The sequence below is a fragment of the Mus musculus genome, chromosome 4 (genome assembly GCF_000001635.26).
Source record: "Mus musculus strain C57BL/6J chromosome 4, GRCm38.p6 C57BL/6J".
NCBI lineage: Eukaryota > Metazoa > Chordata > Mammalia > Rodentia > Muridae > Mus > Mus musculus.
Genome location: NC_000070.6, coordinates 62,965,304 through 62,979,176, shown reverse-complemented (window position 1 = coordinate 62,979,176; position 13,873 = coordinate 62,965,304). Strand labels below are relative to the sequence as shown.

The window sequence follows — 13,873 nt, the reverse complement described above, 5'->3', positions numbered from 1 at the left end:
GATCCATTTGTTCTATGGCCTCCTGATTCTCTCACTATTCAACCCTCCCTCCCCTCACCAATTTGTATTTCTAGACTCCAGCCATTTACCCACTTCTCTAATTGCCTTCCTTCCCCTGAACAAGTGAACAGCACATAGCTTCCGACTACACCCAGCCAAAGCTCAAATTGTACAGCCTGAGAAACTGAGGCTCAAAGAAGGGAAAAGGATTACCCGAGACTGGAGACCTAATTCCAACTGCCTGTGGGCTCCCGACATCCCCAGGGTTGAATCTTGACTCCACTTCTCACTGTCTGCCACTGTCCCCCGAGGAGCGTGAGCAACATTGGCAGGCCTGGCTGGGACACACCAGAGCTCTTGGCTGCGAACATACCTTACATCTGTCTGGGTAGAAATTTGCATTCTGCAACCGGGAGGCCCTGGTTCCAAGTATGTCAAATGTAATTAATTAGAGCAAACCTGCAACTGTTTTCAAACGCCGTATTAAAGGCTTTGTGCACACAGAACACACCCCGCTGGCCTGCTGAGGCTTGTTAAAGATGTGGGGAATAAAAGCCAGGGGGTCCTGAGCCTGTGCTGAACAGAATAGGGAGCAGTTTCCCCAATCCATCACAGCGAAGGTGAACGGCAGAGTAGCGGGGTCTACAGGACTTAGGCTTAAGTCCAGCCCAGCCAAGAACTCTACCCACTGCGCGTGTATCACTGCACCTTCCCAGGCCATGGAACAGAACAGGAGCTTGCAGCTCAGACAGGGCCTGGAATTCAGTGTCCACCAAGGCCTGAATCCCTGACACTTAAGCTACCTGTGCAACAGTGGGTACCTCGCTTTAGCTCCAACCTCAACTTGTTCACATTAAAAATATAAGTAAAGGTTCTGGGGCCAGGGATGGCTGATGGATATAAGTATATTTTGCTGTATGAACATGAAGATCTGAGTTCAGACCCTAACACCCAGGGAAAGGGCAGGCACAGGGGCATGAATCTGAAACCCTAATACTGGGGGAGGTGACAGCCAGATCCCAGGGTCTCCGTATATACCCACATAGACACCCACACATACATACATATATACCTATGTGTGTGGTCCTGGGAAGCCACATGAGTGACTGTACTAAAGGAGATGCCAGATGTTAACTGCTTAGCCCAGTGCCTGGCATCTAATATACACTCAGCTAATATGCAGTGGCAGAAATACTTTAATGCTGAAAAAAATCCATTTGCAAAACTAAAGTAAGATAAATATGCATGTTGCCCTGTGACCTTTGACAGAGATCCCGATTAAAAACAAAGCCCCCGCTGAATTTCCAACACTCAAACTTCCAGAACCTCCATAGCGAGAGTCCGGGGCCTAGAGTTAAACAGGTACTGCTGGCTCTGTCTCCCTCTGGGACTCACGGCCAGGTGGGAGGCTGGCAGCTAGAGGGCCTCCCACCTGCCTGATCTGCCCATTGAGACAGCATTCTCTGAATCTTCTAGAAGCCCTGCTTGCTCAGCAATGGTGGGACAAACCAGACTCAGCAAAAGAATGGGTCCAGTCCTAACTAACCCCTAGGACTCAAAGTCCAGAGCCCGCCAATAAGAGCCGAGTATCTGTGTCCACCTGGCCAGGAGGCACACCCACACAAAGACCTCAGTTCCAGCTCAAAGACTGACTAGACTTTGGGACATCTGGCAGGCAGAGAAACTATCACGAGTTGAGGTGAGGGGACAGGTGTCTTCTAGACCAGTTTCTGCCTGTCCTGTTGGTTTCATTTTCTTCCAAAATTCTTGGCTATGTTTGGGGGTCTCGGTAAGCTGAGTGGGATGCTCTTTAACTCTTCCCTCTAAATTACTAAGACATTTCTCCCATCCTGTGTGCACAGCACTCTGTTAGGTTCCCATTGCCTTGTTTCCCCGACTCAGGTTACCCTACCGCCCCACCAGCATGATCTGTGTGACAGCGGTTGCTGTGTGACAAGTCTAGGTAAGCCTCACACTCACCTCCTCAACCACAAAGGACTAGCGGTACTAGATAGCGGTACTAGATAGCGGTACTAGATAGCGGTACTAGATAGCGGTACTAGATAGCGGTACTAGATAGCGGTACTAGATAGCGGTACTAGATAGCAGTACTAGATAGCGGTACTAGATAGCGGTACTAGCGGTACTAGATAGATCAGCTCTCCCCGGCACACAGAATATCAGCCCAGTGGGCAATTTCAAAGATCCTAGCAGCCCCACTGCCTTTTTGTTGTAGTAGTAGGTTTTGGCAGATGGCACAGTCAGAAAAGTGCTTCCTGCACAAGGACCTGAGTTCAATTCCCAGCACCCACAGGAAAAGATGAGTATGGTGGTACACACCTGTAACCACAGCCCAGAAGACAGAGCCAGAAGGATCCCGAAGCTCAGGGCCAACCAACTTAGACTAATGGGTGAGCCGTAGGTCCCAACGGGAGACTCTGTCTAGAAACCCAAGGTGGAAAGTGCCTGCGATGACACCTGAGGTTGATCTCTGGCTTTTATGTATACACCTGCATGTGTGCATACACACACACACACACACACACACACACACACACACTTGCACAGACACAAAATATGCGTACAAACACACACAACTAAATAAGTGAATGGGTAGATGGATGGAAGGGAAAGGAAACCGGTGATTGCACATGAATCGTATATCTTATTTAGGCCATTGTAGAAAAGCATCCACATCTGTCCCTGATATTACAAATTGTAATTGGCATCCGTTGGACTTTTTCCTCACTTAAGTCTTTAAAATCTGATGTGGATCTACTGGCCACATTTCAGCTGGTGGTTTCTTGAATATACTAGAGAGCAGGGGCTCAGACCATCCATCTTCATGGTCCTGGCATGACCATACAGACTCAGGCAGAAAGGAAGCCAGATACCCAAGCACATTCCACCTAAGGCCAGTGGTACGCAGAAGAAGCCCCCCCCCCCAACCGGGGGGCCTCATTCCAAGCCAGTTTCAGTTTTATTTCTGATCAGTTTTGTGCTCTGCTTTTCCAGCATCCACTGGGAGAAACACCCACATGAACACACTTAACTTCTGATAGTTATTTTCTGCCAGAGGATGAAATTAAAAGAGAAAAACAATCCCCAACATCCAACTATGTCTTCATTTCTTTTCTCTGGCCATTCCAAGCGTCCTGCTTATATCAAGTTGGCTCACAAAACAGAGTTCAAAATAAAGCCAGCCACAAATTCATTATAAAATGCAGCCAACGAAAAATTCCCACCCACCCCCCTCCTCCAATTTTCTAGAAAACTACTGGGGAAATGGGGATTTGGTTGGACACCAGGGCTTGGAGCTGAAAGATGAGTGGCCAGCTCCTCGCTCCTCGGGTGAGCTGTCCTGGACATTAACATCCAGAGCGTGAAGCCAGAACAGTTTCTGACTTTAAATACGATAAGCAAACTCTACGCCAGGGACTGGGGTACTGCCAGCCTTCACTGCTCCCTGGCCCTGCCCAGGCCCAGGGCCACTACCCACGGATGCCAGCCCTGCCTGCATCCCCCTGCCTGGATTCAAAACACTACACAGATATGTTCCTGTGTGGTCCACAGCCCAGTGGGAGTCTGGCATCACCTGACTCCACCTATTCTCTCTAGCTCATACAAGGCTCCATTCTGCTTGGTCAGCCAAAATATTTATATCATTTTTCTGTTGACTCAATAACCATTCTCACCTAGTTCTCCCTCCTTCCTGTTTAAGAAAAGATCAGAGTCACCGCCAGTGTGCTCCTCCAGGTCTCTTCTGTCCCTGAAGCACTTCAGAGTCTGTCATATACTAAGAAGTGCACTGAAGCTTTGGAGCTTAAAAAGCATCATCAAACCTGTCACCTCAGTGCCTTCCTGGGAAGGAATCTCACCAGCCCATTTCCCAGATGTGTAAATTAAGACAATAGAGGCCTAAGGCATCCCTCTGTGGTCTCAGTATACAAACAAACATGTCAGAAGCCCACGCCACTTCCAGAGATGCCATGCCCCCTCGCTGTCATCTACACTGTGCCACACTGATGGAGAGACACCCTCTCTATGGCCCACCAGCACCTTCCCTTTGAAAGGTGATCAGTCTGCTTGGTTCAGGCTGAGAAGCAGGCCATCTAGCCCAGCTTTGATGACAGCCCCAAGGGTGCCTAATTATAACAAAGAAGGGAGGAGCCAGGATTCTCTGGCTATTTCTCAAGACCAAATTAGCTTTAATTCCTTTTAACACAGGGTATGTGCAGATTGCAGGGAAAGAACTCATTGTGGAGTCAAGAAATCTGAGGTTTTGATTCCCACCTCTGCTTAATTGCTGAGTTTGGGGGGCAAATCACTCCGCTTTCCTTCCCCAGCCTGCATTCCTCCATTTGTGTGTTGGGGGTTGGGGGGTGGGTCATGATTTAGCTCCAGAAGGACAAACTGATTCACATCTCATGCTAAACTCAAGTGATAGAGAGCCTCATACTAAGATGTACACTGGGGCTACTGGTCAAGTCAAAGGCAAAGAAGGTCACGATTTATTAGTGATGTCTGCCATGGGCTTGAAAGTTGGAAGTGACGGTATGCATGCTACCCATTTACCATCCCTGCATCAGGAAGCAGGAAGGTAGCATAGTGATGGTGGAAAGCTCCTTGTCTGTTATAATGGTTTTTCTCACATCCAACAACTATAAGCATCACTGTCATCAATAACCAGCAAAGACATAAGCACTCTGGCCAAGATTCCCAAACGATCAAGTGATGCATAGAATGAGGACTAAGTCTTGTCCCTCCTACTTTAATCTGTCCCATCAGCCCTTGGAAATGTCACACTGGTGTTCTGCAGTGGGGAGGACAGTGTGTCTGTGTAGTTCCAGAGAAGGGGCTATTCAAGACTTCACCTCTTCCCCACAGGGTTGTTTGCCCCTTTCAGAGAAGGTCACAGAAAATGATGGCCACACACCCAACGACCCAGCAGGAAAAGGGATCTGAAATCAGAGTTCCAGACACTTCTCTAGATGAAGGACTGTCCTCTCTGCACTGGTGCCAAGGCCAGCTAAGGCAAGGAATAAAAAGAGTCTGGAACTCTCTAGGTCACAGCATATGCCACAGAAGCTGGGCAACTTCTTTGTGGAAAGGACATTAGCATGTGGGTGCAGCACCTCACCTCTGAAACATAAAGAGGTGTGGGAAGAAGAGACTGCTCAGTGGATAACGACGTGCGTGGTGCGCACAAATGAGGTCCTGAGCTCAGGTCCCTGGGGTCTACACGAACTCCACACACAGGAGCACACGCCTGTAACTCCAACACTGTCTCAAGGAACAGGCTGGAGAAGCAACTGAGGAAGACACCTGACGCCAAACTCTGGCCTCCACATGAGCCCACCTATGCACATGTGCACATGAATACACACACACACACACACACACACACACACACATTCACACATGTATACACATACACCTATACACACACATACACACAAAGTACACACACACACATTCATACATGTATACACATACACATATACACACAAAGTCCACACACGTGTACACACACACATGAAATATGAAGGTGGAAGTAAAGATCAAAGACACATGACTGACCTTAAACTGAGGTTCCTACTCCCTTGGTGAACTAGGGCACAAATTGTCAAAACGATAACGTTTCATATAAAAACAGAAAGAAATTAAGCAAACAAGCATTATCCTCAGTTTTCCATCATTAATTTTAGTCAGAATTTGGCATCTGTAACACAGAACTGGACCAGAAATGGATCTGGCTGAACATCAAATCACACAGCCAGCTGAAGTCTGAGGGTCCTTATATCCAACGTTTGACAAACAGCCCCCTGGCATGCAGCTAAGACTCTCCTCAAGCAAACATGGGCACAGCTGGCACGCTACCTCCATGAGGTGCTGGCTGTGTCCCACTCACATTCTCTGCACCTCCGCCAAGTGGAGGGTGACTCCTGCTGGCTTCCAATTCAGTCTAAAGAAACACTAAATCCTGATACAGGGAAGAGGCTAAGTTAGTAAAGTACTTGCTAAGTATACATGAAAGACCAGAGTTCAACCCCTAGAACCCACATTAAAAAAAAAAAAAAAAAAGCCAAGTGTAATAATAGTCTATAAACCCAAAAGAGGATCCTTGGAGTTTTCAGGACAGCCAAGTTAGCTGAATGGAAAAGCTCCTATTGGCAAAAAGCAAATAAACACAGTAGAGAGCAACTGAGACGATCCCATGACAACCCAACTACAAGGCCACGTGCGCACGGAGAGATACTGTAGGACTGGAGAGCTGTCCTAGGAGGGGGCATGCTCGCTGTGCAAGCATGGCGTCCTTATTTCGGCTCCCCAAATTCATATAAGAGCCAGGGACAGTAGCCTGTACTTGTTACCCCGGGGTGATGTGGTAGAGACAGGAGAATCCTGGTGGCTTGTTGGCCAGCCAGTTTGGCTGAACTGTGAGCTGCACGTTCAGGGAGATAACCCGCCTCAAGAAAGGGTAGAAAGTGCTGGAAGACACCTAAAGTGAACCTCTGGCCTCTACATACACACTTACAGGCCAGCACATCTGTCCTTGTTCTCTCTCTCTCTCTCTCTCTCTCTCTCTCTCTCTCTCTCTCTCTCTCTCTCACACACACACACACACACACACACACACACACGAATGGGGTGGGGACAGAAGAATGACAATATCATCAATCAAACTTTAAAAATCTCCAAGACATGTAAAGTCAAAAGAATCCCAATCCCTACCCTGCTGAGGATTGCATTTAAGTTTTTTTCCAAGACAGCCTGGAGCTTTAAAGCCAACTGTGAACAAACAAACAAAAATAAATAAAAACAAACAAAAAACCTGCTTATGACTCCCGAAGAAGACCCTGGTTTGAACCAAATAGCCAAACCCAAGCTGGTCATCCACTCTTCACTGGACTCAGTTCCAGCTGAGCTATTTCCAAAAGTCAAATGAAGTCATCAAATATTTACTGAGCCTCTGCTCTGTGCCAGACCCCAAGATGAATAAGCCATGCTCTCCAGCCTTAAGGAAGTCACCAGCTGGCTAGAGAGACAGATGTGTAACTGACCAGCTCAGTCTTGAATCCACAGAGTTTAGGAGCTTACCTCCAGCTGCTGAAGAGGAACTTTCTTTAGGTCCTTGGTTGCTCTGGGACAGACATGAAGGAAGGAGCTCCAGGCAGTGGCCTTAGTGTGATTACACCTCTTTAAAGACTAAGCCACTGGCTTTGAACTGGATCAGGAAACTCTTAGCATCGCTGAACAAGGATGAAGAGGTCCCTGGTACAAGCCTCACTTCCAACAGTTGTAAAGCAAACCAAACAAACAAACAAACAAAAAAGCATTGTGTGTGTGCATGTGTGTATGTGCATGTATCCTGTTGGTCCCTACAGAAAAACATACCACCCCACCTTCTAAAGAACTAGTCCAGAACTAGTCTAAATAGTGTCGAAGAGACTTAGTCACCCCAGACGGTGACCTACTGGCCCCTTTCTTGATCAAGTGTCAACTCATATACAATGGCCAGCCTCTAAGGAGTTCACTGGGCCTCTGTTTTTGCTCAAGCCGCTTTCTCTCATCACAAAGTCCCCTTCAAAGTCAGGGTTACTATCCACCCCCTTTTCCACATGCAGAAGATGTAGCCTCAAACCCAGAAGTGACTTTCCCACAGTGATACAGAGTTCACCACACATCACGGTGTGGATTTCAGAGTCTGAGCCTAGCTTTCCATGTTGCCAACGGCATGACGGACAAAACCTTTCTGAGCATCTGAGTTCAGGACTGACCTGAGGTAACTTCCTGATGGCTTCACGTTTTCACATAAGAAACAGATCTCTTTGACACCCCTCCCAACTCATCCCTCTTCACACCCCACCCTCTTCTTCTTCTTATCTCTCCCAGACAACATTTACCTAATGCCACCTCCAATGACTGCCCTCATTGCAATGCTCAGCTTCACCCCCACACACGCACACACACACACATACACACACACACACCACACGCTCACACCGTCCAGGTGTGCATACATGCCTGCACACACGCCTGCCACATCCTACTGCATTCTCAGCCATTGTCAATTTCAACTAAGAGAACAGAAGAGAAGCATAGCCCACTCTCACCAGAACTGATTATAAGGATAGATAGGCCTGACAACTGCCAGAGACTGAAATACTCAAATGGGACTCAGGGATGAAGTCCCAGCAATGATGGCACTGGGGTTGAAGATCACTGCTGATCTGAGACTAACTTGAACAACAACCAGAGTGAAGAATGTGGATCTGGCCCTGGAACTGCCCACTATGGTCGCTAGACACATGTCAATACTTAATACAAAAAAAAAAAAAAAAAAAAAAAAAACCATGGCTGCCAGTCAGAACTGGGAGTCACTGCTGGAGGGAGATGCTCACAGATCTCCAATACCTCATATCTTGCCCCCCTAAAGAGTGCCACATTAATTACTTTTTATATTGATAGCGAGTCAAAATAGTAGCACTGTTCAAATACAGGGTTAAAAACACATTTTACTAAAAATCAATGCCACCTGTTTCTTTTTATTCTCTTTAATAGATTACTAGAGAAGGCTAAATTACATATGTGGTGGCAACTTGTGGTTTGAATTCTATTTCTGTTAGACCACATTGCTCTGACACGTCTAAAGGATGAGACAATTCAGGGACTACAGAGGAAATACGTTCACACAAAAACATAAACTTCCACAGTGACCAGAACATAAATATGTCATGGGCTAACCCCAGACAGACTTCTCTGGCAAACTCACGAGAAAACAGAAAATCAAAGAAAGCATGACAGGCGCTGGGTCTACCGAGACGGAGACCCACACTACCCTCACGTCTCCAGCACTGGGGTACGACCTCCTACCCATCATGCGTCCCGTCAGAGCCAGCAAGCAGGGACGGTGCCTCCCGATGTACACAGCCAAGAATTCCCAGGTGGCTGAAAAGCGGTTCAGACTGGGTACAAAGTGGGTGGCCCAAGGCACCTAACCTACATAGTTTCTCTACAGCCATAGGAGATAAGCAACAAATGAGGAAGCACAACATAAACAAGAAAATTCAAAAACTCTCAGCACATCATGCGAGTTCATTTGTCTGGTACCTTTGGTTTAGGAATCTTCTGGCCATGAGATACTGTTGGAAATGAACTTCCCATCATTACAAACATCCCAAAGGTAAGTTTCATGGGACAATGTTTGCACATTGAACCAAACAATCTGTCTCTCTGTATTCGCTTCTATCCTCCCCACTCTAAGTCTGACTGATTTACCAAGTGACTCTATGACACACCAACAGAGAGTGACTCTCAGTCTAAGAAATAGTAATTCAGAGGTATGCATGCCACTGGACTGCCGAACCTCTGTAACCAGAATAGGGAAACCGGATGTGGTCTCAGCAAGCTTTCTCTACACTTCGATGAAGCAACTGCAACCAACCCCTTAAGAATCAGAATCACCAAGGAACCAATGCATTCCTATCCTCCAGCTGGGTTGAACACACATTTCACAAGCACAGCTCTACAGGAAATAGTGATCTACCCAAGGTCACGTAGCAAAACCTTGAGAGAGGTAACCCTGAGTACCCACAAAGCCACTTCTCCTCACCACCGAGGAGACACAAACAGTCATGAAATGCTATAACATGCCAGTACTGAGAATTCCCTATGTGTATGAAAAGCCAGCTTATCTACACCAAGTCAAATGGGGCAAGAAAGTTCTCCTTGCCCACAAAGGAGAAGGAAGGATTCTGAAGTCAGACGGAGGCAAAAGTGGAGAAGAAATCCTATCAAACCCAGGAACAGTTCACAACTGTTCACAACTGGTACAAGTCATGGGCTGTGTGTCTTCTAGAACCATAAAACCAGCCATCTTTGCTGTCCTGCAAAAGCAAGCCTTGTTCAATTCGACCGCTTGTGTAAAGGCTCAAAGTACAAGCAAGCTGTTCTTCCTGGCTTGGTTCAAGTCAAACTATAAAGCGAGTCCTTGAAATTTCAAACCTTATTAGAAAAAAAAATCTCCTTAGGCAGAAATCAAAACATTAATAAGAGTCTCCACTCTGAGAGGGAATAAAAATGACCTTTCACCAAAATAACCCAGACCATCATCAAATTACCACCCCTCAAGTCCAATTCGCCAATAAATTGGCAAATATTATATGAGAATGATAAACAGACGTGAACTAATAAAAACAGTTCCTATATTCGATACTAGCTTCCCATACTTCATCTGAAGGAGTAGACACAGAGAGGGAGAGACCAGGCCCAGGTCAGACCTCACCTCCGTGACACCAAGAGAAACAAAAGGGAGCTGGCCCCACCTCCAACAGGACCAGCATGCACTTCTATTTTTCTTTTTCTTTCAGAACAATCATGATGAGAGTAACCAATTCCATAAAAAGGAAAAAAAGAAGGAAAAAAAAAAAGATCTACAAAACAAATTACTCGCAATTTCTAGCCATAAACCATAAAACTACAGCCAACAAAACAAAATTCTCAGCAGAGTAGATTGCAGACATCTGAGTGGCAAGGCAGACTGTAGGCTATACCAAGAGATTCTCATTCCTTTGCACCGGAGATAACCTGTTATCTCCATCCTGGACCTTTGCTGAGGCGCCCTTACCCCATCCGTCTATCCATCCCTATGTCCATCCTTCTCCAGCCCTGGCCAACTTGAGCCCACTATCTCGCGAGGCCTCTAGAACTTCTGAAATTATAAATTCCTCGACTGTCAAGACATCGCCCTAAATAATTCAAGAGAAGAAATTTTAATTATGCACTTAAAGGAAAACAACAAAACAACAACAAAAAGGCTCATTCCAAACATGTCAGAACGTGGCCAGTCAGCCCTGAAGGATTGTTACAAAAACAAAAAAAAATTTTTTTTTAATTAAATTAAATTAAATTTCCCAAATGCTACGGCGATGATGGGGACTATCTAACCTGTGCCAATGTTAAATTCATTCCACAGAATTAGCAGCCCTTCAGAAACCCAGTTTCCATAAAACAAATTGGTGAGGTAGGTCCAGGACCACCCGCTAGCTGTTGATCCCGGGTCCAGAGTGGTCTATCCCCACCCCAGGTAACCCATCATAGCTCCAACCCCAACGTCTACAAGGTCCCCCCAAGTCCAACTAACACACTCCTTTTGGTTTGAAAAATTTGAACTTTTTTTTTTTTTTTACTCAAAAAAAAAAAAAAATCAGCACATCCGATCAGCCTAAATCATCACCAATTTCCCTTTATCTCAGAACAGATCTTATTCTCTTGTGTCAAATTTCCATCCAGTCAATATTTATCCCTTGAAAATTTTTCTCTTTTTTTTTTTTTTGTTTCACCTTCATTTGATTTATCTTAAGGACAAAACCTCCACATAAAATATTGTTTATAAAAAATGCTTTCAAATTCCCAAGGCAAGCATCTCTGGGTTTGGCTTTTGTGTGTATTCTGATTAGTTTTTCTTTCAAAGAAAATAATAAATTTTCCTGCTAGAAACAGCTGAGTTGGTGTTTCAGTTCATTTCTTCAGCAAAGTGTTCTTACCAGGGAAGATGGATTCAAATCAGAATTTTCATCTCTGCCATTCTCTCTCCCACCTTTTTTTCTTACTGGGTCAGTAAAATTTGTGGAATTTTCTGTTGTTGTTACAAATCCCCTCCCTTCAAAACACACACACACACAATCTTCAAATGATCAAGGCTAATGGATTTCTTCTCTTTTGACAGCAATAAAAAAAATTTGAAAAATGCAAAATATTAATGAATTATCCAACCCCACATCACAAAGAAACCTGAAGCCAACCTGAATTTTTAAAAAAGGAACTGATGATAATACTCTAATTGGACTAGAAAACAAAATTGAGAAAGACAAATTCTCCTCTTTAACAAGGATTTTTTTTAATCCTTATCTCCATCAATTGATTCACTTGTGTGTCGTAAAAAAAAATGGGCTTCTGTGAATCCACTGTTAGTTTTTCATAATAATGTTAATTATGCATATCTTATTTTAATGGCGGCCTCTCCTACAATTCTGTGGGCTACTCAGTTTGCACAATATATGAATTGACATTTTTCTCCATTGAATATTGCTCAAGAAAAGGTCCCTGACATTTTCTAGATAAAACAACAACAAAACAAGAAATGCCTAGACCTTGCAGCAAACAAAATCAGGAAACAGTCATAATTATTCCATCAAAGCAAAACACACACACAACACACACAACACACACATACACACACACAACATAACAAAAAACAGAAAAAAGACCGGCAGGATTTCACTCTAACTTTTCCAATTTCTGTTTTTCTTTAAAATCTCAGGAGTTAAATGCAGTAAAATGTAAATGTAAAAATTTAAACCTACAATTTTTGGGTGTGTCCAAAGCCAACATTTTAGGATCTATTTTCTCTCCTAAATCCTTCTTTCTTGGAAATGGAAAAACTTTGAACGCTGCCAAATGGCAAAATTAGTCATTTTTGCCTACGGAGCAAAACAAGCCGCAAATTATAATGAAACACAATTTCTAATTGCTTCATAAAGCCAATTCTCCCAGCTTTCCCTAAACTGAACTATTTCCCCCCTTTTCTCATTCCAATTACTATTTTTTTTTTACTCAAATTAAAATAACTTAGGTACCTAAACTGCCTTTGCTTTTAGGAGGTATTTTTGCTTTCTCCCCTTCAAGAATTGAATTCATTCAAATTCCAGCTTAATTTTCATTTACATATTATCTGGATTTGGCTTCAGAAATAAAATTGTCTCCATGTCCTTTCAATGATCAAAGTGAAAATTTTCACTCCAAAAAAGATAGAAAAAAAGAATCTTTCCCACATCCACCAGTTTGTAGATGAAACTTTGGAATAAATAAGAAATAAAAAATATTTCTTTTCAATTTTAATTTCTTTTTTTTTTTATTTACAAAATAGTATCCTCTAGGTGGCGTCGTTTTAATGGGAAAAAACTACCGTTTGAAGAAAAATTAGAAAAAAAAATTGAGAGAAGGAAATATGGCCTTAAAAAAAAAAAAAAAAAAAAAAAAAAGATTGTTGCAAAGATTGGGGGCCTGGAAGGAAAGCTCTCCTGGGGGTCACCAAGGACCATGAGAGCAGAGAGGGTCAAGGGGAAATTGCAAATTTCGGGGGAGGGGGAGATCTGGAAGAAGGTTGCATTTTCGCAAAATCTGAATTGTCCAAACTGCAATGGCTGCTCCGTGCTCTCGCCGCTTTGTTTCTGGGCTCCGGTCCGAGCTGGGGGCCGCGGGGGGCGGCGGGGGACGCCGGGTGAGGGGTCCCCATTAGCCTCGGCCGCCGCCCCCGCGTCGCCCGCGCCCCGCAGCGTCCCGGGGGGCCGCTCCCGCACCCCGGCCGCCCGGCCCCACTCCGGATCCCCCCGCCGGCGCCCGCGCTCGCCATCCCGCGGGGCTGCTGCGGCCCCCGCCCTGGCCCCCGCCCCGGCCCCGCGTTACCTGCGGAGCTGCCGCGCCGTCCGGCTGGCTCATCGGTCCGTGCGGGAGGAGGCGGCCCCGGCGCGTCCTGCTCCTCCCGGGCCGGGCTGCGCCGCGCGCACAATGCCGCTGCCACCGCCGCCGCCGCCGCCGCCGCTGCTGCCGCTCCCTCCTCCGCCCGCCCCGCGCGGGCCGGGGGGCGGGGGCCGGGGGCGCCGGGGGGGACCGCCGCGGGGACCGCAGATCGCCCCGCCGGCCCGCGCCCGCCGCGCTGCACCGCGCCCCGCACCGCCCCCGCCGGCCTCCGAGCCGCTGCGGGCCCCCGGCCTCTCCTCGGCCTCCGCCGCGGGCCTCCGCGACGCCCCACGCCTCACACAAAGCCGCCGGTCCCCCGCGCCGCCGGCGGCCCCCCAAACTTTCCCGC

The 13,873-nt window shown here is 46.2% G+C and overlaps 1 protein-coding gene and 1 long non-coding RNA gene across 18 annotated transcripts in view; one reads left to right on the top strand and one right to left on the bottom strand.

Moving 5' to 3' along the window:
• Window positions 1-510, top strand: part of Gm30764 — a 1,016-nt gene extending 506 nt beyond the window's left edge. Inside the window, exon 2 of one of the 2 annotated variants that reach the window (XR_390640.4) lies at window positions 125-510. This is a non-coding gene — a long non-coding RNA (predicted gene, 30764). Of the gene's footprint in view, window positions 1-74 lie in introns of both variants that reach the window. The other variant, XR_881346.1, reaches the window with a different exon arrangement.
• The window catches only part of Zfp618 (zinc finger protein 618), a 174,155-nt gene extending 160,533 nt beyond the window's left edge, over window positions 1-13,622 (bottom strand). For 7 of the 16 annotated variants that reach the window (XM_006538286.1, XM_006538288.1, XM_030253817.1 and 4 more), the window contains exon 1: window positions 13,471-13,622. Coding sequence is in view for 7 of the 16 variants with exons in the window: in XM_030253814.1 (XP_030109674.1) it covers window positions 13,471-13,503 (33 nt within the window). In the remaining 9 variants the exon portion in view is untranslated. Of the gene's footprint in view, window positions 1-12,641 lie in introns of all 16 variants that reach the window. The other 9 variants (NM_001369116.1, NM_001369118.1, NM_001369117.1 and 6 more) reach the window with 2 other exon arrangements.
• Window positions 13,623-13,873: the final 251 nt, after the last annotated feature.